The sequence below is a fragment of the Pteropus vampyrus genome, unplaced genomic scaffold (genome assembly GCF_000151845.1).
Source record: "Pteropus vampyrus isolate Shadow unplaced genomic scaffold, Pvam_2.0 Scaffold103, whole genome shotgun sequence".
Taxonomy (NCBI): domain Eukaryota; kingdom Metazoa; phylum Chordata; class Mammalia; order Chiroptera; family Pteropodidae; genus Pteropus; species Pteropus vampyrus.
Window position 1 is genome coordinate 695471 of NW_011888884.1, and position 24463 is coordinate 719933.

Consider the following 24463-nt stretch of genomic DNA (forward strand, 5'->3'; position numbering starts at 1 on the left):
TCAGGCAAGTCTATTTTCTACATATAAAATTTTCTCTAGTGAAATGTTTGGAAAACAGTTTGTCATTACATGTCACACAGAGGAAACCTACCAGAGTTGAAACTTTAAGTAATCAAGACTCATGAATATTATCAATGAATAATTGTACGTATACGTAACTTCTAATAAGAACTTTCAAAAAATTCAGAATTAGGAGTTCTAAGTACCAAATATGGGATTTTTTCCCCCCAGCAATGTCTGTCATAGAGAATGTGTAGATGTGAAGATTTACTAGTAATTAACTTACCACAAGCATAACCCATCATTTGAGTAAGGGCATTTGGACTTTTTCTTTTTGGCAGGAAGAGTTACTCAATTTCCATAAAAATTATTTTAAAATGTTTTGCCAGCAAAAAAATAATCATTTAGTGGGGTGAGGTGTGGGTTTAAGAAAACTAAGCATAACTCATGAACATAACTAAATTGCTTTCTATCTTTTTAAATATTAGTTAAGATCGATTATTTTGATAGATTCAGCCATTACTCTGAATTCACCCTGCCTAGTGTCATGATAAATCTTTTGGCTTTAAGTATTTTTAAGGAGGATAATGTTTTATTTCTTATTTCAATTTCCTATAGCCTTGTCCAAACATACTGACTTGTAAGGGACTTCATACGTCATATTTAAAACTAAGCCTAGTGGACATAGAAATTTGTAAGAACTTCTAGAGCTGTGACTATCAACCCTGGAGATGTATTAGAATATGCTGGTCAATTTTTGAAAATAATGGTGCACAGATCCCACTCCCAGAGATTCTGATTTAGCTGGTCTGGGTTGGCACGCCATCCTTAGTATACTTTTAAAACACCTCAAATGGATGTTTATGTGCAGCCCATGTTTAGAAACACTGCTTGAGTTTACCAGAACATCACTTAATAATATATATCACCTATGCCCATATATGATAGGTACCAGCGTTATGCAGGTGCAGTCCAGTTAGCTTGAGTAAACTTGCCTGGAAACAGGAACAAGCTATCCAATGTTGCCAACCTTCTAACTCCCTAGTCAGGATTGCTTTGAAATGAATAGAGGGTTTTGTCTCTGACAGATTTCTTTTCTGCCACTGGCAGGTTTTCCATGAATGCTTCTTAAACCCCTGCCACAATAGTGGAACCTGCCAACAGCTTGGGCGTGGTTATGTTTGTCTCTGTCCACCTGGATATACAGGTAACATAGAGAAATGCAAATTTTAATATATTTTTCATATGAAATTATTGTGACTTACAGTATCAAACTTAAGAACATTAAAAATAAACCCTGTAAGATACATTAGGCCATATCAATGCACAAAAATTTGGTTGAATAAGATAAACCAATAGGTGGTAAAAGATATACAAATTACAGTTTTCTTTACACATTTTAGAGGAAGAATAAAGAATTATGCTTTCAGTGGAAAGGTCACATCATAACTCACATTTTAAACTGGAATACAGTTCCAGAGGCCATGTCCAAGGTTTCATTCTAACAAATTAAATGCATGACACTCAACATAGAGCAGATTGTCCAATATAAACATTTTTAAACAAACTCCACTTTTCTTCATTTGCTTCACACTAGTGTAAGTTCTTGTGAATAGCAGTGATTTGTTGCTTTGTTTTTATATTTCTGGAAGCTGTGCTTAGAAAAATAACCACTTTAGACTTGATCATGTAGGAATTATGTAAGAATTACGTTTGGTCTGCATTTTAGTTCAGTCCAGAAACATAATTTTTGAGAGGAAATGAACTATATCTTGAAATTGCAATTTATTTAAAATAATTTTATTTTCTTCCAGAAATTAAGTTTTTTCATTTTCCAAATTTTGTGCAAGCAACATGAAGTTTTTTAATGGAAAAAATAATATTTAAAGAAAAGAATTTACCATAAAAAAACAAAAAACAAAAGGAAAGTCAGAAAATAAAATATAGCTTGGGGCTTTCAAGAATATTGGCATTCCCCTTATAGCTTGTTCATGCATGGGCATGCATGTTTCAACTTTTATAAAAATTTTTGTCATGACGTTCCATAAGAATTAGTGGATCTTGTCCAGGAATTTTATAGATGAGTGGTGATTGAGAAAAAAAGATAATGTAAGACAGTAGTTCCGAAGTATTGATGTGCATCAAAATCATCTGGAGGGCTTATTGAAACAGAGATTGTCATACCAGTATCCCAGAATTTCTGATCCAGTAGGTCTGGGGAAGGTCTGAGAATATGCATTTTTATCAAGTTCCCAGGTGATGCTGATGCTATTGGTTCAGGGTCCACACTGTGAGACCCCGTAGCATAGAGGAGGAACATGGTTTCTGGCAGAGCAAACCCATAGATAACCTTAGATGCAGATGCAGTCCCACTCTGGGACACCCGGCATGTGAGTTGAGATCTGGTATGATTTAACCCCACCCCTACCACTCAGCCAAGTGACCTTGGTAGCAAGTGTATTTGATTTTGTAGTTCATACTTTGGAATTAACCTAATCCCTGGCTCTATTTTATACTTCCAGGTTTCCAGGTTTCCCCCCACCCACCCACCCACCGTACTTCTAACTGGGAATCTGTGCTATCTTTTATGTATCCTTATGAGGATCTCTTAAATCTGTTTAGAAAGAGGCAGTACCATTATTATACACTTAACTAGATGGTAGTACTTAAGAAAGATGGGTTTTTTCTTCACCACCACCATTTGCTATAAATTCTGGTTATTGGGATAATTACCTTTAAATGGTCATGATTCTGTTTCTCTTAATCTCTCTCTCTCTTTGATTGTTCTTCAGTGTTTGGTTTGCATTTTAGGCTTAAAGTGTGGCATAGACATCAATGAATGCAGCTCACTGCCATGCCTCAACAATGGAATTTGTAAAGACCGAGTTGGGGAATTCATTTGTGAATGCCCATCTGGTTACACAGGTAAGGGGAAAGTGTCTTGTTTTTACAGTATAAACCTTGGAATTGTTAAAATTTCATTGCCGAAAATCAAAACCACAATGAGATATCACCTCACACCTGTTAGGATGGCTGTTATTAAAAGATAGATAACAGTTTTGGCGAGGACCTGGGGAAAAGTGAACCCTTGTGCACTGTTGATGGGAATGCAAATTGGTACAGCCACTATGGAAAACGGTATGGAGATTCCTCAAAAAATTAAAAATAGAACTACTATATAATCCAATAATCCCATTTCTGGGTATCTATCCAAGGGAAATGAAATCATTATGTCAAAGAGATATCTGCAGCCCTGTGTTCATTGCAGCATTATTCACAATAGCCAAAATATGGAAACAACTTAGGTATATATCAAAGGATAGATGGATAAATATATATATATTTATATTTATATAATTGAATATTATTCAGCCATAACAAAGAAGGAAATCCTGCCATTTATAATAACAAGGATAAAACTTGTAGGCATTATGCTAAGTGAGATAAGTCAAACAGAGAAAAATATATATTGTTTGATCTAACATATGTGTGGAATCTAAAAAAGCCAGACTCATAGAAACAGCATAGAATGGTCGTTGCCAGGGGCTGGTGGGTGGAGGTGTTAGAGATTTGTTGTTTAAGGGAACAGACCTGCAACTATTAGATAAATAAGTCATGTTAAAGACTTAAGGAAGAAACTCAGAAAGAGACGAACAAACAATATGATAAAAATGTTTAAACAAAATTATATTTATTTTCTTAACTAAAAAATGCTTAGGTCTTCATGGTTGTCATTTTCCAGTGCATGCTGAAAATGTCAAATTTGTGGTTAGAAGATGTTTGCAGTTGGCTGAATGAAAGAAAATATGTTATTTCGATGTGCTTGGCAAAAAGCAGAATTTTCTCAAATATGTTGCCCGTGATTTCCAGTTGTTCTGCACATATACCCGAACAACTTGCTTGAAAACCATTAGTCTTAAATTTCTTTGAGGTTTTCTCCAGTTCAAATATTCTATGATTCTTTGCAGGTCAACTGTGTGAAGAAAATATAAATGAGTGTAGCTCCAGTCCTTGTTTAAATCAAGGAACTTGTGTTGATGGCTTGGCTGGCTATCGCTGCACGTGTGTGAAAGGATACATAGGTAAGATGTTTCCATTCTTCCTATATTGTCTTAAAAGTCTTGTAAAGCACCACAAATTATTGCATTTACTAACATTGTATATGTTGATGCTAATTTTCTGGTTTTATAAATGTGCTGTGACTATATAAGAGAAAGTCCTTATTTTTGAGGAAAGTCTCACTGAAATATTTAGAGATAAAAGGGCATCACATCTGCAATTTGCTCTCAGATGGTTCAGAAAAAAATAATATCTTCGTGTGTGTTGTGTATTTGTAAAGAAACAGGGAGACAGAGACAGAGAAAGAAAGAAGACAGTTTACATGCTAAGACAAACATTCAAGAAGGAAATAGAAATAAATCTAGCAAGATCACATAGCAAATGGATGCTCAATATTGTGGTTAAATATATGTTTATATATGTATGTATGTGTGTACACACACACATTTAATTCATAAAGAGGAAATCCAAAAAAGAAAATGGACAGTGAAGGAAAAGAGACACAGTCAAAAAACCAGGAAAATTTTGTACTACATTTGCTAGTTTTCTTTTTTAAGCTTATCTCAATTAGATGTCCATTTCTAATGTTAGTTTCAGAAAGACATAAGATCAAAAGAGTAGATGATCAAAAATGCAGTCCTAAGATGATTTATACAATCCAGAGCTCATTAAAGAATGGATCTCAAACCAGTTGGATAGGCCACTGGCTCTGCAGCCTCCATTGAGAAGCAGCGTCCTCCAAGAAGTCAACACTTTGATCACAGTTCTTCTAGGGATTAACATTTGGGCTCTTTCTTGTTCTCATCCATCTCCAGGCCTGCACTGTGAAACAGAAGTCAATGAATGCCAGTCAAGTCCATGCTTAAATAATGCAATCTGTGAAGATCAGGTTGGGAGGTTCTTTTGCAAATGCCCACCTGGATTTTGGGGTACCCGGTGTGAAAAAAACATGGATGAGTGTCTCAGTGAACCATGCAAAAATGGAGCTACCTGTAAAGACGGTGCCAACAGTTTCAAGTAAAAGACTAAGTCTTATTCTTTCCACTATTTTTATTAACTTTTCAGTCATTCTGAATTTTATGGAGTCTCAAGTCAGCCACTCCCAAATTCTAGCCCCTAAATAGGCTACAGTAGAATCTCCCAACCACCTGAGGTTCTGATTCACTAATTCTGATGTAATCTGTAATTTTAAAATAGGCAACCTGTTATGAATTGATTTCCCCAATAACTGACACACAGCCAGTTTTGGGAACCACTGTTCTATACAGTTGTCCCTTGATATCTTTGGGTGATTGGGTTCCAGGACCCTCACAGGTACCCAAATCCATTGATGCTAAAGTCTCACACATAAAATGGCATAGTATTTGTATATAACCTACATACATCCTCCTATATACTTTAAATCATCTCTAGATTACTTGTAATACCTCTTACAATGTGAAAGCTATGTAAATAGTTGTTCTATTGTATTGTTTAGAGAATAATGACAAGAAAAAAGTCTGACATGTTTAGTACAGATGCAACCATCAACCATTATATGCCTAACTACATAGTACATGTCAGCAACAACGTAACATTTTTTTTAGAATATTTTCGATCTGTGGTTGACTGAATCTGAAATGTGGAACCCAGGCATATGGAGGGCTGATATACTTGGGAAGGCATAAAAGATGAAAAGAAGCACAATTACACAAGAAGCAAATATAAAAGCATTAGACAAAACTCATTTTTTTTCATTTTAGCTGGAATTTTCACACTAGCTAAAATCGAAGTGAATTTTGCAATTATACTATCACAGTGCCAGTCTATATTCTATGTCCATGATTTTTAAACTTTTTTTTTTAAGTTTAGTAACCTTTGGTTCAGAAGAAATCTGATATGAATGTAATCAAATAAAATAATAAAAGGTAAGCTTTTGTGGTTGAAAATCATAGTGTTTGTGGGGGAGAAAGACTTTGTCTTCCTGCGATAGCTCTTAGGGTGCCAGGAGAACACAGTTTGAAAACAAACACTCTCCTTTATCACTATCAAGTCTGCCCTGTCCCATTCCTTCCCCCTTGCAGGATTAGTGGCTTCTGCAGTACAAAAAGCAGACCAGTCTTGCTCTGCAAAATCTTAAGAAACTTTATTGTCCTTAACACGCCACTGGTTATATAGTTAAAAGAGAAAAAAGTCTACCCCAGTTGCCATATTTCCTAATTCCTTTCTGGTTCAGTCCCCTTCCATGACCAACCCCCCAACAAACAGCCAGAGCACTATCCAGAAGAAATAGGAAGCCAGTGCTGCAGGTGAGACTTTCACTCTCAATATGGAAATGGTATTATCAGCGTTAACATCCATCTTTCCACCCTCCCCATCAGATTTGCTTATTTATTAAATTTATTGGGAGTGACATTGGTTAATAAAATTATATGAGTTTCAAGTGTATAATTCAGTAATATGTCATATGTATATTGCATCATTTGTTCACCACTCAAAGTTAAATCTCCTTCTGTCATCATATATTTGACCCCCTTTACCCTTATCTACCTCCTCCCCTCCCCACTTTCCCTCTGATAACCACTAAACTGTTATCTGTGTCTATGAGTTTTTGTCTGTCTTGTTTGTTTTTGCTTTCAGTTTTATATCTCACTTATAAATGAAATCATAAGTAACATCTTTTCATTTACATCTTCTGCATATGACACTTAACCATAGGCAATGAGAAACTTCCAGATGAATAGCAGAGATCAGTATTCTCCCCATGATCAAAATAATTGATTATTACAAAATTTGTCTAAATTTTAACAAGAGGGAAGGCGAAGGTAAACTCTCCTAATTCAAAAGGAATGTTAGTTGTCACCAAGGTGAACCTATTTCATAGACAAGGTTATTGGACTGCTGTAATGATATCAAACAGGAGAAGATAAAAATGAATGAAATTCTGACCAAAACAGATTTACCATCAAATGCAGAGAATGCAGTAAATATCGCCTCCAATTACAACAAATTTTCTTTTAAACCCTAAAACACCATTTATTCATATTAGTCACCTTTAGGCCAATGTCAAAGAGGTCCCCATATAAATGTGCTAGTAACAATCTTAACTGCCATTGATTAGACAGGTGCTTTTTAATTTGAAAATATTTTAGAAGTGCAGAATATTACAAAGAATAATAAAAGTCATGCACTCATCACAGTAATTATCAAACCTTAGCATTTTGCCATATTTGATTCACATCTTTTAAAGAATAAGTTCTAATGATAGATTTGGAGTATCCCAATACACACACTCATACAGACACACACACACAGACACAGACACAGACACAGACACACACACACACACATACACACAGACTCCTCTTCTTCTTCAATAGTAACCACTGTCCTAAAGTTGATATATATCTTTCTCATTCAGACTTTATATTTTACTATATATGACTCCAAAAACCGTGCATAGTATTGTTTTACATATTATGTAAGTGGCATCATACTATGTATATCCTATTGTGATTTTTTTTTTCATTCAACGTTATGTATTATCAAAGTTGATACATTTGGCTGTAGTTTACTCACTTCAGATGCTGATTAGTAATCCATTGCATGATTATACCATGGTTTATTTTTCCATTTGCCTCTCCATAAAGATTTAAAATTGTGCAGCTATGAACATGTGTTGCATGTGTCTTTGTGCACGTATGCAATAATCTCTTAGAGTACATAACTAGAGATGGATAGACAGGGCTCTGAGAATGCAAACTCTCAAATCCCCTTGACATTCCCAAATTGTGTTCTACTCACTATATGAGTTTTCCCATTTCACAACACCCTTGTCAATATTTGACATTATCAGATATACTTTCCATTCTGTTGGGTTTAAATGGTTTGTTCTATGCAACAGAGATTGTATGGCATACTGATTAAGAACAAGGCACTAGGTTGGATTTAAAATCTTCCTCCACCACTTAGTAACAAGAGGACTTGGGCCAATTAGCCTCTTTGAGCCACAGTTTACTCATCTGTAAAATGAGAGTATTAATATTACCTCATTGTTATAATGATTGATTAGTATATGTTGAGCCTTGAGAACAGCATATGAACTTTTTATATTTTTTTTCCTAGCACTTCTATGGGGAGAGAAATTCTCAGTGTAGGAATAATACTTCACCTTGACCAGAACTGCGTTCTACTCTATTTTTGCTGCTACAACATTTGAAATATACGTTGTCTTAAATAGGTTTAATTAGATGAACTAGAAAAAAATAACTAACAGTTAAAGCTATGTTTCGATATGGAAGATGTGTTTCAGCATTGCGATTTTCAAAGTACTTTGAGACGAGTCATCATAAATGGGAGACATCCTGCAGCCCTTCTAATTGTGACATTTGTTTTCTTTCAGGTGCCAATGTGTAGCAGGCTTCACAGGGCCACACTGTGAATTGAACATCAATGAGTGTCAGTCTAACCCATGTAGAAATCAGGCCACCTGTGTGGATCAATTAAACTCATACATTTGTAAATGTCGGCCAGGATTTTCAGGCAGCAGGTGTGAAACAGGTATATATGATTTCAATGTTATTAATAATGATACTAAATATAGTGATATAATAAGTGTCTATTTTTACCCGCACCGAGCATTACCTATGTACCCAAAACCATGCTAAGCATTTTGTACTTATTTCATCCTCAGACCCATCCAGTAAACTAGGTAATTGTATCCCCAATAGCACAGATGAGGAAATTGAAACTTAGAGATGTAAAGGGGAAATGGAGAAAATTGAATTCAGCCAAACATGTCACAGTCTACATGTTTAGGAGGGACACTTTGATAAGCCACTTGATTGCAGAGGTCGGAGGCCATGGGCATGTTTGAGAATCAATGCAAAAACTGCTTTCTCAGGGCACTGGAGTCTTCTAACGGTAGGACTTTTGTTTTATTGAGTGAAGTATGCAGGATTGGGGCAGAGCTGAATTGATCATGAAAGAGGGAGGAGCCAGAGCCCTGAGGAGGGACGGAATGGTGTCCTTACACTCACCCCTCCTTCTCTCCTGCGTCAATTACTCCACTCTACTGAGTCATTCTCAGTAGCATCAGAGATGCCTGTGTCTCTTACCTTTAATAACTCCCTAATCCCACCCTGCTTCCCACGACTCCCCGTTTCTCTGCTTCCTTTCACTACTGAGTACTTTCCCTATCTCAGCTACTCACTATTTTAAAAGAAAGTGTTCTATATTTCGTAAATAATGTATGTTCAATTTTGAAACCGCTTCTCAGATCATCATATCTCCTGAAATGGCTTCCTTGTCAATAGTGCTGCGTACCTGATGCTTACCTTAGACAACTGAGATGCGCCTCGCAAGTACCATGATCTACACACTCTCCTTATTTGTTGCAGAACAGTCCATGGGTTTTAACCTGGATTTTGAAATTTCTGCTACCTACGGTTACGTCCTACTTGACGGCATGCTCCCATCTCTCCACGCTGTCACATGCACATTCTGGATGATGTCCTCTGACAACAATAACTATGGAACTCCGATCTCCTATGCACTTGAGAATGGCAGTGACAATACCTTCCTCCTGACTGATTATAATGGGTAAGCAGAAATGCCAGGGTATCTGTGCTTTGGACCTTATCCCAGCACGAAATTAGAACTGACATTGAGGACGGGGGAGTGGGAGCGTCAGATACTCCAGCAGGACAGCAGGGTGACAATAATCAAATAGAGCATATTTGGGCAGGTTCTGTGAGAAGACAAAGTTTAGTGAAAACACCTTAAACATGTATTGTATTTTGCTATTTACTATTTTCTTGGTATTCTGTTAAATACCAATATTTGCTAAATACTTCATTTGATCCTCACAATGATCTGAGAAACTCATGCCCATTTTACATTTAGTAAAACAAAGTTTCAGAGAAACTAAATGATTTGCCCTAAATGTCATACCGTGGGAGTGGCAGAGCCAAGTCTCAAACTCTGACTCTTTAGGCTAGTTCCTTCTTTTACATATTAGGGCCTCCAAGGGTCAAGGGATGTCAGTGACACTGTCGATCCATGGGAGACACATGTGTTGAATATGAGTCAGTCTAGAAACTCAGATGTGCAAGATGACATTTCTGTTTTTCCTTCTGGATCAATTCCAGTTGTAGGACCACCTCCCTCTGGGCTGTCAGGACACTCACCTTAGTTGTTTCTCTGCTTTCTTTCACTATGGAGTGCTTTTCCTATCTTAGAGTCTTATAGATTATCTAAAACCCACAGGGTTTTGCTAAAGATCACAAAATCCATCATTGGTCATCTGTCCACATTGCTTATCACTGAGCTGTCTATTGCCTCAGTCTGTGGTTCCTTCAGAACCACTGCTCTTTGCCACATGTGGAATCCTTAGCAAGGCTGAGGTTTAATCTTTAACTTAGTTATATTCTATGGTTTACCACATGACCTTTTCCTCTCAGGTACACCCAAATTTGTAGCTAATTGCTACTGAACAGGTTGCAAGCCTCAAAGATCGACTGAGGCTTTTCCTTAATACATGGGACTGTCATATTCTGGTGGAAAGCTTTCCATTTTCAAATCCTATTCTTCCTAGTGGACTTGAACTTTCAGAAACAAAATCCAAAAAATTGGCAAAAACAAAAAACATAAAAAGACCCTCCCCTGAAGCAAATAAATTGAGAGAATCTGTCATCTGCTTGAATAGGAGAAAGAAAATGGGAAAAACACAGAGGGGAAACAATGAACATTATAAAAATGTTATTTCATCATAAAGATCTTTGAATAGGGCCTGAGGAGAAGTAGTCAGTGAATTCTTATCGTCCTTATCAATTTTCCCTAATCTTTTTTCTCCATTTGCTTTTGAAGATATTTTCTTTTTAACTGCTTATCATCTTTGACATTCGCCTAAGTGACGTGATTGTTGGAACCTTCTAGTGGTTGGTCATCCTTGTTTCGTTCTATTTATTCTTTTCTTTGGATCCACATACTTTGTCTCCCATGTAACTGCCTTGGCAACTGAGAGACAGAACTTACTCTCTAAAGTTTCTTCCTGGTTTTAGGATCGTTCATTCTAGAGGAAGGCAACCAGTCTGATATTTGCACAACTCTCATTCCTTTCATTCTTGACTCACTCTCTCCAGAATAGACAGTTGATAAATGGTCTCAAATTGGACCAACTTCTCTCAGCTCATCCTAAGACTTTTTCCTACTCCTCAATGTCTAAAAAACACAAATTTTCCATGAGCTACAATAAAGCATAATTAGTAAATCAAATCTGTTTCTGTGAAATATGACCAAGTAGAGAAAAGGAAGTAATGGTTTTATACGAAGTGCTTTCCCCACAAAAAAAAAAAAAAAAAAAAAGGAGGAAAAGAAAAAAAAGTAACATGCTCACAGATGGGATTACAGCATATGACTGATGACTCTGTCCCCTGGAATCTTTCCACAGCTGGGTTCTTTATGTGAATGGCAAAGAAAGAATAACAGACTGTCCCTCCGTGAATGACGGCAGTTGGCATCATATTGCAGTCACTTGGACGAGTGTTGATGGAGCCTGGAAAGTCTATATTGATGGGAAATTGTCTGATGGTGGTGTAGGCCTCTCTGTTGGTGCAGCCATACCTGGTATGTCTTACTTAGCAAAAGGAGTATAATTCTGTTAGATGCTAGAAGTGTTGGTGATTAGATGAACATCACATTTGCTAGCTTTGTTGTCTTTGGTTTTAGACAAAGATCAATAGTTATCTCTTTTATTATCCAGACTGTTAATATTAAAAGCTATTCTTAGGTGAGCTGTGCGACTCTCTGTGTAAAAAATGCCTGTTGGGTCTTTATTAAGACTACCAAGAAATGTGCCGAACTAACAATAGGTGGTTACTCAACTATTTGCCAAGGAGATTAATTGCTGGTGTTTTTTATTTGTTGGTTTTATTTTGTTTTGTTTCGTGATCAGTGTACATAGTATACAAGTATAACCAGTATGCAAGCTAGAGTACTCCTAGTAGCTATCTGTCTTTTATGCTCTTTTTCCAATAGAACTCAAACTCCCTTCTGAAAATTCTTTTAGAAAAATATTCATAGTTTTAGTTTGAAGGAATGCCAAAGTATTAAGTAATTCAGGGTTATCAGCATTATGCATGGCAATAAGCTTGCTCTATCTAGATCCTTCTATGGCATATGTCATATATTCTTGTAGTAAATATGGAAACAAGTGTTACAACAGAAAGTGGCATTATCAGGTGAAGTGGCGAGGAGGCTTCTTTTTGTCTTTAATTTAGAGTGTTCTTGTTTTCAGCAATTTCATCTCTGGGTGGTGGGATGGCAGGTGACTATTATTTTCTTTGTTGTTTTCTGAGATTTTCATAATGAACATATATCATGTATGGTTTTAAAAAGCATTTCTATCTTTAAAAAATTGAACTCTGATAGAAGAGTGAAAAGTAGGTTAAAGGAATAGGAAAAGAAAAAACAAGGAAACTGTCATAGTAGCCACCCAAGGAGACGGTTGTCTGACTACAGCCGTAAGAATGAATTGGAATCCATAAATATTGCAAGGCTCAGTTGACAGAGCTTAGTGAAGGACTCCTTCCATCTGGATGACCAGCTTTATTGGAGAGTCTATAAACTAAGATAGGAATTCTAGGGAAAGCACAGTTGTCAGAGCAGGGGTTGGGGGTGGGGAGATGTTCTGTGTTTTACTTTAGAGATAATGAGTTTGAATTCTGCTCATAGGAATATATGCAGCTAAAAACATAGGCTAGGATGATTTTATGTCAAATGGACAAAGTTGTTTTTAGTGGTAAGGCGTGATTGGCAAGGATTCAGAGTGTGGTGGACACTCTTACAGAGTTCTGGCAAGTGTGAAAATTGATACAACCTTTCTGGGCAGCAACTTAGAAACCTTTATCAAAAGCCTCAGAGAAACCTTCTGCATGCAACCAACATTTCAACTAACAGGGATCAAATATTTATGTATCAGTATATTTGTCTCAGTTTATTCAATAAGAATTGGTTGTTAAATTAATTAAGCAAATTATGGATTGTATATTCATATGATAAAATAAAATGGCTATTAAAACTCATGAGATGAGAACATGTTCAAGAAGAAAAGCGAGATTTAAACATCATCTATAGTATGATCCTCAGTTGTGTGTTTTAAAATATCGCACACTAAAAAAAGTAATAAAAATATAACCTAGAGGGAAATACAACTGTTAAATCATTAGTTCTGGGTAGGAATAATTCTTTATACTTATTTTTTTCAATATTTTTACATTTATTAATTTTTAATTGTTAACTTTATAAGAAAAAGATGTAGGTTGAGAAATCATGAAAGAGGGATCAACAGATGTTGATTGGCAGGTGAGTGAGAGCAGAGAGGGAGAGTAGTTAAAGGAAGAAGAGAGGAGGCCAGCTGGAATCCTGGGCACATCAGCATGTAAGAGGCAGGCTGAGAAAGGAGACTGAGAATGAGCAGAAAGGTCCTAGGAGAACCAGCAGAGGATGCTGTCATGGAAGCTGAGTGGAATCAATCAGGCTTCTGGCAGGAAATGGAGCACACACCGGGAGGGTAACTGAAGAGGTTAATGAGGGGACTATTTTCAAAAGTATAAGCAGGATTAAGAAGAACCAAAACATGATAGTAAAATACCCCGTGACTGGCAGCAATGGAAAATCACGAGTGACATGAAGTGACAAGGAGTAGGAGTTGTGCCAGAATTTAGGCAAACCTGAAGTGATGGAGAGAAATCTCCCAGCGGGAGCAATGATGTTAGAAGAAAATGGCCACTGCCGTCTGTTGCCTGGGAGGAAAGTATGCAGGAAACTAAACTCCTCTGTTATCCTACTTTCTTACCAATGCCGGTCCTTCCATGGGCCAGACACAAACAGACGCCAGAGGGATATGAAAACCAAGTGATTCAGTCAGTTCATAGGTGTCAACCATTGGGAGCACCAAACAGAGTGGAAGCAGGTGGAGGGTCACTCTAGAGGAACAGACAAAGACAATCCAGTACACCAGGAAGGACAGTTTAATAGCGTGAAATGGTCAGTAGAAACAGATGATACAGAGAAGTCGCCAGAGGTGGATATTGAAGAGTTTCCATTAGATGTGGCAATTAGGTGGCTACTGGCAACTTTAGAAGCTTCCTTGGAATTGGTGATAGAGATTTAAGTATCGTAGGCTTAAGAACAAGAAGATAAAGAGCAGCAACTGGTAGTCTGTCATGGAGGGTCATTTCTTAGAAGAATGAAGGCAAAATAGGACCTACCTACTTTGTTGACTGAATATTATATGCATGTATATATGTATACATATAGATTATGTTAAAATTTATAAATCTGATCTAATACTCTAAATTCCCTCCAACTATTTTTAAGGTGCTATATAAAATGTTGCATTTGTCCTTATCGATAAAGCATGCAGTAGATATAAATAATTTAGCTTCTCAATAATTTTCCCTGTTACATTTATATTGGCCGTGTTTTCATTAAGTTGGCATTTTAGAATAATAAATAATTGGGCCAGTTTTTCTCCTTTTTTCTCTCCTTCTCTCTTTAGGTGGTGGCACATTAGTTCTTGGGCAAGAACAAGACAAAAAAGGAGAGGGATTCAGCCCAGCTGAGTCTTTTGTGGGCTCCATAAGCCAGCTCAACCTCTGGGACTATGTCCTGTCTCCACAGCAGGTCAATTCCATTTTCAGTGTATGACAGTAATGAGATGCAAAGGTACAAACCTAGTAAAAATGTGAACAGCCTAATGATGCCATATCTTATTGCAACCTCTGGATTTTCATTTGATGCTATGGTCATGGACTAAGCCAGGCAGAGGTTATCTGCAGTAGCTTTCAATAAATCTCCTTTTCGGTTTCTTGGTGATGTTTTAATATTTTATTGGACATGATTATTTTATAAAATCATGTAATTTCAGAGCTGGAAAGAATCATAGAGAATAATACTTCAAACCCCTGTTACTAAAGATACAGAAATTTAGGGCTGGCACAAGATCACACACAGAGAGAGTAATAGATGAACTAGTGGTTAAAGTCTGCATTTCTGGCCTGGCTTCAAATCCCAGTTTTACCACGAACTCACAGCAATAATTTTGAACATGTTACTCCCTCTCTCAAAGCTTCAGTTTTCTTATCTATGAAAGATAAACAAACAGAACTGCATAGTGGAGCTTGCGTAGGATTGAACATAATCCTGCATGTACCATTGTGGTATTGTTTGGCACAGAGTAAAGGTTTAATAATGTTTGCTCTTATTATTACTGTATAGAACTTGTCTAAGCCTTCATGTCCTCAATTTTAGATCAGAGATAGAAAACAGGAGAATGGAGAGAGGGAACCTCCACAACACCTTAACAAACTGCAAAGATTTAGACAATTTTGTGCATAGAATTGCCAGTAACCATGAAATATTTGAGGAAGGGAATGATGGGGGTGGAGGAGAGAGGAAAGCGAACTGTCCTGTTGCCCATAAATCGTATCATACAAAAGCCCGCTTCCCTCTACCCTCACCCTTCAAAATCTGCAAATGTTTTTAATAGGACTAAATTAAGATATAACAACTCTATCTCAATGAAATAACTAATGTTTATCTAAAGATGTGTTTTTAAACTTTCAGGTGAAATCATTGGCTACCTCGTGCCCAGAGGACCTCAGTAAAGGAAACGTGTTAGCCTGGCCTGATTTCCTGTTGGGAATTGTGGGGAAAGTGAAGGTTGATTCCAAGAGCATATTCTGTTCTGGTGAGAGTTTCCTTCTTCCATCGACTCTGCTGTCTCTTGGCTACCCTTGGGTTTTCTCCTTTCAAAAGGAGACAGTTCGACATTCTCTATTGGTCAATGTGTGCCTGGCACTCTGTTGTTTAACTAGTAATTCATTTTTGCCCTACCTTCATCCAAAGGATTTATTACCTCTTTAATATTTAAATACATTCTGGATAACAAGGTACAAATTAACTGTGGAATAAAATTGGACAAAGGTAAAATAAGATAAGGAAAATAGGTGAGAGGAAGGATATGGTTAATCTTTTAAATGCCCTCTGAAGTTCTGTCCTCCTGTTCTAGATGGGTCCCCGCTCTGCTCCGTGCTTCCTCTGCTTCCTAGCTGCCATAGATGGCACAGGGAGAAAAGCAATGGATATTACAACCTGCACACTGAATAGTCAAACTCTGAGTGATCAAAATTGTCTCATAAAATTCTGTATTTAAAACAAATCTCTGAAGATGTCTTAGTGTTCATGGTTCTTGATAACTTATAAGAACATTTCATTAAATTCCTAAAATGCTCTTTTGCCTTTAGAAAATATTCATATTCAGCAAACTTCTACTGAAAGAGGAAAAGTCATTTGTTGGCTCAAACTGTTTTTTTCTAGTAATTTTGCTTGCCAGTGATTTTAATATCAGCAGAATGACGTTCAGATGCTGGTACAACATACCCTTTGAAGTCCTTGATCTGGTGATGCTCCAGTCTGTTGCTGACAAGCTCTGTACCTGTGTTCTTTGCCCTCAGATTGCCCACCTTTGGAAGGATCAGTACCTCATCTGCGAACTGCATCAGCAGACTTAAAGCCAGGCTCCAAAATCAGTCTGTTCTGTGATCCAGGCTTCCAGATGGTCGGGAACCCTGTGCAGTACTGTCTGAATCAAGGACAGTGGACACAACCCCTCCCTCACTGTGAACGTGAGCTGCCTTTGTTGGAGGCATTTCAATAGCTCTTGAAAAATACTTAGTTATAAAAACACTTTTCAGGAAAGCTTGATAAAAGCTAGACACTTCACAGTGGCAAACATAGCAAGTATTCACTGAATACTTCCTTTGTGCAGTGTACCATGTGTACTGGGCACCACAGGGCGGTGGGAGATGAAGATCCAAAGAGAACGCCTCCTGTGAATGCACCCCAAATGGTACAAGGAACTGGATGCGGGGAAAGACAGCCATGAAGGCCGAATGCAAGGGGAGATGGTTCATTGCTGGGTTGGAAAACAGGAAGAGATCTCTTGAGTTGGGTGTATTCATTCATTCATTTATTCAAGAACTTTTAAAGTACCTCAGATGTGCTAGACACTGATCTGAATTCTGGAGATGCGCAGTTGGATTAAAAGTCTCTCTCTTCTGGAGTTTATGTTGTAGCGGGAGAAGCAGAAAATAACATGTAAATTTAATATTACTTATTTGTGGTAAATAAGAACAACAAGGGCCGAAATTAAGGGCTGTGAAAAAAAATAAAGCAGGGTGGAGAAATGCGAAGTGAGGAGTTTGTGTAAAAGCAAGATCGCTGTTGTAGATTGGGTGATCAGGGAAGTTTTTCCATAGCATCTATTCCCACCTGACATTTCATATATTTATCTATTTCTTGTCTCTCTACTCTCACTACATCGTAACCTCTACAAGGGGGAGATTTTATGTGTTTGGCTCATTACTATAACCTAAGCATTTAGGATAGTGTCTAGCAGGTAGCACAACCTCCATAAATATTCTCTAAATGAACGAATTGCATGCCCACTATAAGCCAGCAAAATGCTAAATGCTGAGGGCACAGGTATGGCTATAGGCTGCTACCACCTCCGGAGCACTCTCAGTCTAATGTTTGTATGCAATGAAAAATTCGTGCTTAACTCGACTACTAGGTTAATATAAATAAAATGCCCTTTGAGCATTTTGCTCTTAACGTAGTTATGTTCTTCCTGATCACATTACAGGCATTAGCTGTGGGGTGCCACCCCCTTTGGAAAATGGCTTTTATTCAGCTGAGGACTTCTATGCTGGCAGCACAGTGACCTACCAGTGCAACAATGGCTACTATTTGTTGGGTGATTCAAGGATGTTCTGTACGGATAATGGGAGCTGGAATGGCATTTCACCATCATGCCTTGGTGAGATAAATCTTGGCAATTATTGTGTTGGATTACTTAAACTCTATGGGAAACAGTCATCCCAAATTCCTCAGGCTCTCTCATGACATTCTTTGTTAACTCCATCTCATCCCAGTAAGCTCTGGGCAAACCATAGTGGCAGAGCAGCTGTCCATAGAGGGGCCAAAAATGTTTTAAATTTTCACCAGGCTCCCTATTAAGAGTATCTTTATCTTTTTCGGTTCTTCTACTTACCTACCTATTAACTAGAGAAATAATAGCTTTTCTTGAATATTTGCAATGTAATTATTACTATTATATTTAAATGTAAAAATATATGTAGCTTTATACATTAAGTGATTTGTAATGATTTAAAAGTATAAACAAATATAAACAAATGTTTGGTGCATAAAGAAAATCAACTTTACTATTGGCGATCTGTCTTCATTTTAGATGTTGATGAGTGTGCGGTTGGGTCAGACTGCAGTGAACATGCTTCCTGCCTAAACACAAATGGATCCTACATTTGTAGATGTATCCCACCCTACACAGGAGATGGTAAAAACTGTGCAGGTAACTAGTATATGTATAATTGGGAAGTCTAATTCAATTTTTTAGCCAAGTACATATTTAAATGTGTTATTTTTTAAAAAGACGATATTTTCAACTTCAAAGGGGAGAATGAGAAGATAAACCATCTTTAAAAAGACACATAAGTAACAACTAAAGGTGCTTTAAATTAGCACTGTGCCTCTCTCAACTTCCATTTCTGAAAAAATGAAACTGAGGGGCAACTGTATCACCAGAATGTTGACAAAATGCCTACAGAGTAGAAGAATAATAAGAGTGAATGAGTGAATTTAGAAATGTAAGCAATGGCTTCCACTGCTTCAGTCAGAGCAAAGAGGCCTCATCACATCTTTACCATCAGTATCTTTCCTCTGCCTCAGTCACACAGAATTATACCATTGAAAAAAATGGACATCTTGCCTTACCACATCTCTGTATTTTTTTATAACATCTATAATACTGGCCCATCTCTCAACCCATCAGTGTCTTTCTTCATTTATTGTGAGAAAGCAACTACTAGAAAACAATAAAGAAAGCAAAGAGGAACTCTCAAAAATCAAGTCTTTAATTGCATTTGCTTTTAGAGAGGGTTTTATTTAAAGTCCTTGGCTTTTAAAGCCAAAATCTTCTTTAAAGTGATTGTATCAATATATCTTCTTCTTTCGAGAATTCAAGTATTATATTCACTCCTATTATTCAAAGCTAGTCCCAAATTTCCCTTTAACTTATTTACCTTCCTGAAAGTGGTGACTGACCCTAAATTTGCATATAGTAGGGGCTTATGGTCTGTGGTTTATTTGAAAAGTACGCCTGGAAACTTCTAATGTCTCACAAAAGCTTTCTCTCTTTCAAGAACCTATAAAATGTAAGTCTCCAGGAAACCCAGAAAATGGCCACTCTTTTGGTGAGATTTATACAGTGGGTGCCCAAGTCACATTTTCATGTGAGGAAGGACACCAGCTGATGGGAGTAACCGAAATCACGTGTTTGGAGTCTGGAGAATGGAGTCATCTGATACCATATTGTGAAGGTATGCTTAGTAAATTCTTCATGTTTGTAGTGTTTGGAAACCTTAGAAATTTAAGGTGTAGAAATGTCAAGTGTTACGTTGTATCAATATTCTTTGTGTTTAAAACCCAACTAGTAGGCTCATCTTTAAACATGACAAGAAAACCTAGAGCTGCCCTTGAACTTTTAAAGATTTTTGCACACACTAGCTAAGAAAAGCAATGCTTTTTGTTTCTCCTCCTCTAAGCTGTTTCCTGCAGTGCACCAGCTGTTCCGGAAAATGGTGGCATTGATGGATCAGCATTCACCTATGGCAGTAAAGTAATATATAAGTAAGTGTCCAAGATTAAAACTATATATAGAGGTTATTGATGACATACTGGCAGTGATAGAAGACCAGAAGACAGGGGGAAGAATAATCTCAGAGCATGCCTTTGAAATAATATGGAATTAATTGAATTATGTGTAATATGAAGAAATCGAATCCAATAATTTAATAGTAGTTATAGCTGGAATCCTTAAATCCCCTGATGAGTAACCTATTGTGGCCACCAGCACTTCCTTGAGGTGTTCTAAGAATGGATGCCATGTAAGAAGGCCCTGCAAACTAATGAATATTCTTGGTTATAACCTGGAGCTTTGGCTCCAAACTCAATATTTCAGGGACTTATACTAGACCAGACCACTCTCAAACTAAGAATTTTCTGATCGTAGCTACTAATCCATAACACAAACTGGAGGCAAGCCAGATCCTTAAATCTGTCCTACTTGTCACCCAGTAAGATCCCTGTAGGGAGGATTTACACTATTGAACCTTGAAAAAAAATAATTTCAATGCATTATTTCAGTAGGAAAAAAATATCTTCTAATATGAGTAAATTCTCAATATTTTTAGAGTTTTGGGCACAGATAAAATTAGGCAAAATAAAGCAAATTATATTCTGTAATTTTTGTTTCTCTTCTTTAGGTGTAATAAAGGATATACTCTGGAGGGTGATAAAGAATCATCCTGTCTTGCTAGCGGTTCTTGGAGTCATTCTCCTCCTGTGTGTGACCTGGTCAAGTGTTCTAGCCCCAACAACATAAATCATGGGAAATATATTTTGAGTGGGCTTACCTACCTTTCTACTGCATCATATTCCTGTGAGAATGGATACAGGTAAAGTCTGTAGACACCAGCCAAGATTCCTGCAGTTCCTTGTTAGTCATTATTTACTCATTAGGTTTCATTTGCATATGGCTGGTTGACTTTCCATACAAGTTTCTAAATGGAAAAGGTGTTCTCAAATTTGTATGCTTCCTGAGGCCTCGCTCAGAGTAAATGCCCAGCAAATATTCCATCTGACTTTGACTTTAGGAGCTCTAGTTCAATTGCTATAAACATTTGGACATTAAACATGAAAGCAAAAAGTTATCGCGAAGCATAAGACAATACCTGTATTTTTTGGTAAATAACTTACCAAGCTTACACTTAGCATCACATGGGATGTTATATAAAGCATGTCAAGGTAAGGGCCTGGGTCCCTAATACCGTAAGAGGTTAATTTGACTAATGGGTGTGTGTGTATGCGTATGTGTGTTCGAACAGAAGGGACAATATAAGGAGTAAGGCTGTGATCAGAAACTTGACCAACAAATCTGAATGGAAACAGATTAAGTGAACAGAAAGAAGAGTGATTAATACAGCCAATCAGAATCAGGTTGGCAAGTGAAGGTGGATAAGCCATGCCACAGGATGCGAGCTTTGAGAAATCAAAGGAAGACCAGAGATCAGAGTCATGGGCAACACAGTTCAGATCCCAGGCTCCTGGCAATGACAGCGCCCTTTGTTCTCAGTTACCCTGACTGTCTCAGTTATCCTGGACATCTGTCTCCTTTACCACTGGATTCTAGCTGGCCTGTTAACCCCTTCTCATTTAAGTAACCTCTTCACAAGGTCAGGAGTGCCCTACAATGCTACCAATGAGCACAGTTTATTTTGCACCAAGTTGTTATCTTGTTTTAGCTCTTCATTGTTTTAAAGGATCAAAGTAAGGACCTACTCAGGTTTCCCTTGCTTTTGCATAAGGCAATAAAATATGAAGAAAGTTTATATTCATGTATTCATATTCCTCAGGTGTCCCCTAGTCTTTTCTAAGTCCTTCCTATTTCATCTCCACAGAAGTAAATAAATAGCCAATGAAAGAGATGGTATCATTCTTTCCTTTAGCTTACAGGGCCCTTCCGTCATCGAATGCTCAGCATCAGGCAGCTGGGACAGAGCACCCCCTACCTGTCATCTTGTCTCATGTGGAGAGCCGCCTGCCATCAAAGATGCTGTCATCAACGGAAGTAACTTCACTTTTGGGAACACTGTTACTTACACTTGCAAAGAAGGGTGAGTAAGGAAAAGGAGTATTGGGAGCTGCCTAGGGAATGGACGCTCCATGACTGTGGAGCTGGGCTCCATCAAACACTGAATTAAATTTCCCAACAGCTAAAGCCAAAGACAGCTTTACGCTCTTATTTATTGACAGCGGAAAGGGAGCATATTCTCTTGGGAACAATGTTTTCCTGGAATTAGAGTAATTTATCAAATTAGGCCTTGAGCAACCGACATTGGGCAATGCAATGGAAAATACCTTTATACTTTAATTAAAGATGCAAGAGCACATTTAAATAGGTATTTGAGTATTTATCCTCTGCAAACTCAAGGGCAAAAATTTAAGCCACAACAGAAAGATGACAGGTCTGCAAGAAAAACAAATAATCAGTTTTTCACATTTTTAATGATCTCATTTAATTCAAAATTTAAAAAACCAAGAAGCAGATTACAAAGAGCTTTCACACTCATTGTTACCTTTGATCCTCACAAGAACCCTGTGAGGTATAAAGAAAGGAAAGTTTGCTCTGGGGTGGTGGTGATCTGCTTAGGCTATCAGACAGGCAATAATGAATTGAGGGATAATTGAATTCCAGGCAATCTTTTAAGCATTTCATTGCTTATTTTTCCCCCTTACTTCCTCAGTAAATATTTTCACCATTAATAGTGCTTTAGCAATCCAGACTCACCACGGTGGTTTTTCCACACAGTTGAAAGCGGCAACGCAGAAGGGTTGCCATTTTCTGGATTTGTATCTGAGCTTGGTTATTCACTACCTGTGTGGCCTTGGGAAAATTGTATAACCTTTCTGAGCTTTAATTGTCCTCCTGCATAAAATTAGTTCATTAAAGATTCATACTTCTTATAGATATTGCGAGGAATAAAATGACATAATGTTTGGCCTAGCCAGAAAAAAAAAATAAACTCAACAAAATTTGCCATTATTGGAGCACAAACGAGAGGATACAATTTTTTGTACTATCATAGAAGTTGAAGTTCATTCATTTCCCCTAGACAGAAGACTGTCACTCTAATACAAGACTGCCAGCAGGTGGCGACAACATTTTGTGGCAAAAAGCTCTTTAGACTCAAGCACTTACATAAAAAGCTGACTGAGATCTCAAATCTTGAACACTTTCTGAAGAGAAAAAAAAAACACATTAGTATTAAACTGTCAGTGCAGGAGTTAGCTTTTGATGCTTCCATCTCTCTCCTTGTAGGTGGACTCATTTAAAAACTGCTTCCTAATAAACTACTTAAGACTATTTAAGATTAATCATTTTTGTGAAATCTTAGCAAATATAAATGTCCCAAATACTAACTTGATATTGACAACTTCTGTTTTTTTCTTATGTAAAAAGTGAGGCATTATCACCATATAAAACTAGAAAATAAAAAGTTTATTTTTTTAAATTACCCAAAAATAAACGTTGCTGATATTTTACTATATTTCTTCCCAGAATTTTGTCTTTACATGTAATTTTTAGTATCGAAAATCATGCTGTATATAAAATTTAGATTTTTCTTCTTCACAAATCATGTATTTATTTTCATCACAGATTATTCACTTACACATAAAAGTTCTGTGTCTGCCTAATGCATTGTCTATATATTATACAGAAGGGATTTATTAAAAGAAGCTTTAAATGCAATAATGAAAACTATAACAAATATGTACATTTATAGAGGGTTTTACATCTTCCAAAGGACTATCATGTGAATTATCTCATGTTTTCCCTTCTGCAGTGATCTGCAGTCATGGGAGTTTGGCAGAATAAATATTATTTCCACTTTATAGTTAAACATAAAGGTATTGAGTCACATTATCTTATATATTCCTTCTAGTCTAGGCCAGTAGACACTCTCTGGGAACTTTTTTCTCACTGAAAAGATGGAAACCAAATCTGCCCACCTAAATCACATACCTGTTAAAGGGTATGAGGCCATTTTTATAAAAGTGCTTTATATACACATGAAATACTATGTAAATATATTTTTACTTTCTGTATCATCATCATATAAAGCAATGACATTTTAATAATATAAGGAAAATGATCTTAAATAGTTAATGAAATTAATAAAAAGTACACACAGTCACAAATCACCTATATTTTTCCAAAAAAAAAAAAATTATTACTTTCCTCTTATTTTACAACTTTCACAATTAGGCATTTTTAATATAGTCAATGCTTTCTTAGATTTACTCACATGTTTATTAATCTCTTCATCACCATTTTTTTATATCCCACTCCTTCCTTTTGGACTAAATGTTTCTAATTTTGAAGTATATTCTTTACCTCTTTCTTTCAACAAGAGTCAGTGAATTCTATACAATCTTTGTCTGAAAATAATAGTATTTTACCCTTGCTCTTAAATTATAGTTTAGCTGGATACACAAGTCTGTATTTTTTTCCATAAATATTTTGAAGGTATTGTTGCATAGCCTTATGATTTCTAATGTCACTATTGAGAATTCTATCATCAGTCTAATTTAGTGGTTCTCTACCAGTAGCAGTATTATCCTCCAGAGACATTTGACAATGTCTGGAGACATTTTTGGTTGTCACACTCGATTGCTACTGGCATCAAGTGGATAGAGTCCAGGTATACTGCCAAATATCTTG

General features: G+C 36.9%; 1 protein-coding gene across 1 annotated transcript in view; it reads left to right on the forward strand.

Moving 5' to 3' along the window:
* Positions 1–24463, forward strand: part of SVEP1 (sushi, von Willebrand factor type A, EGF and pentraxin domain containing 1) — a 154234-nt gene that overhangs the window by 87057 nt on the left and 42714 nt on the right. The window contains exons 21-36 of the mRNA XM_011364931.2: positions 1111–1207; positions 2812–2925; positions 3969–4082; positions 4875–5076; positions 8441–8598; positions 9438–9639; positions 11489–11664; positions 14600–14724; positions 15667–15790; positions 16557–16727; positions 17747–17920; positions 18353–18472; positions 19323–19499; positions 19725–19809; positions 20445–20636; positions 21687–21854. Coding sequence (XP_011363233.1) covers positions 1111–1207; positions 2812–2925; positions 3969–4082; positions 4875–5076; positions 8441–8598; positions 9438–9639; positions 11489–11664; positions 14600–14724; positions 15667–15790; positions 16557–16727; positions 17747–17920; positions 18353–18472; positions 19323–19499; positions 19725–19809; positions 20445–20636; positions 21687–21854 — 2399 coding nt within the window. The remainder of the gene's footprint in view (positions 1–1110; positions 1208–2811; positions 2926–3968; positions 4083–4874; positions 5077–8440; positions 8599–9437; positions 9640–11488; positions 11665–14599; positions 14725–15666; positions 15791–16556; positions 16728–17746; positions 17921–18352; positions 18473–19322; positions 19500–19724; positions 19810–20444; positions 20637–21686; positions 21855–24463) is intronic.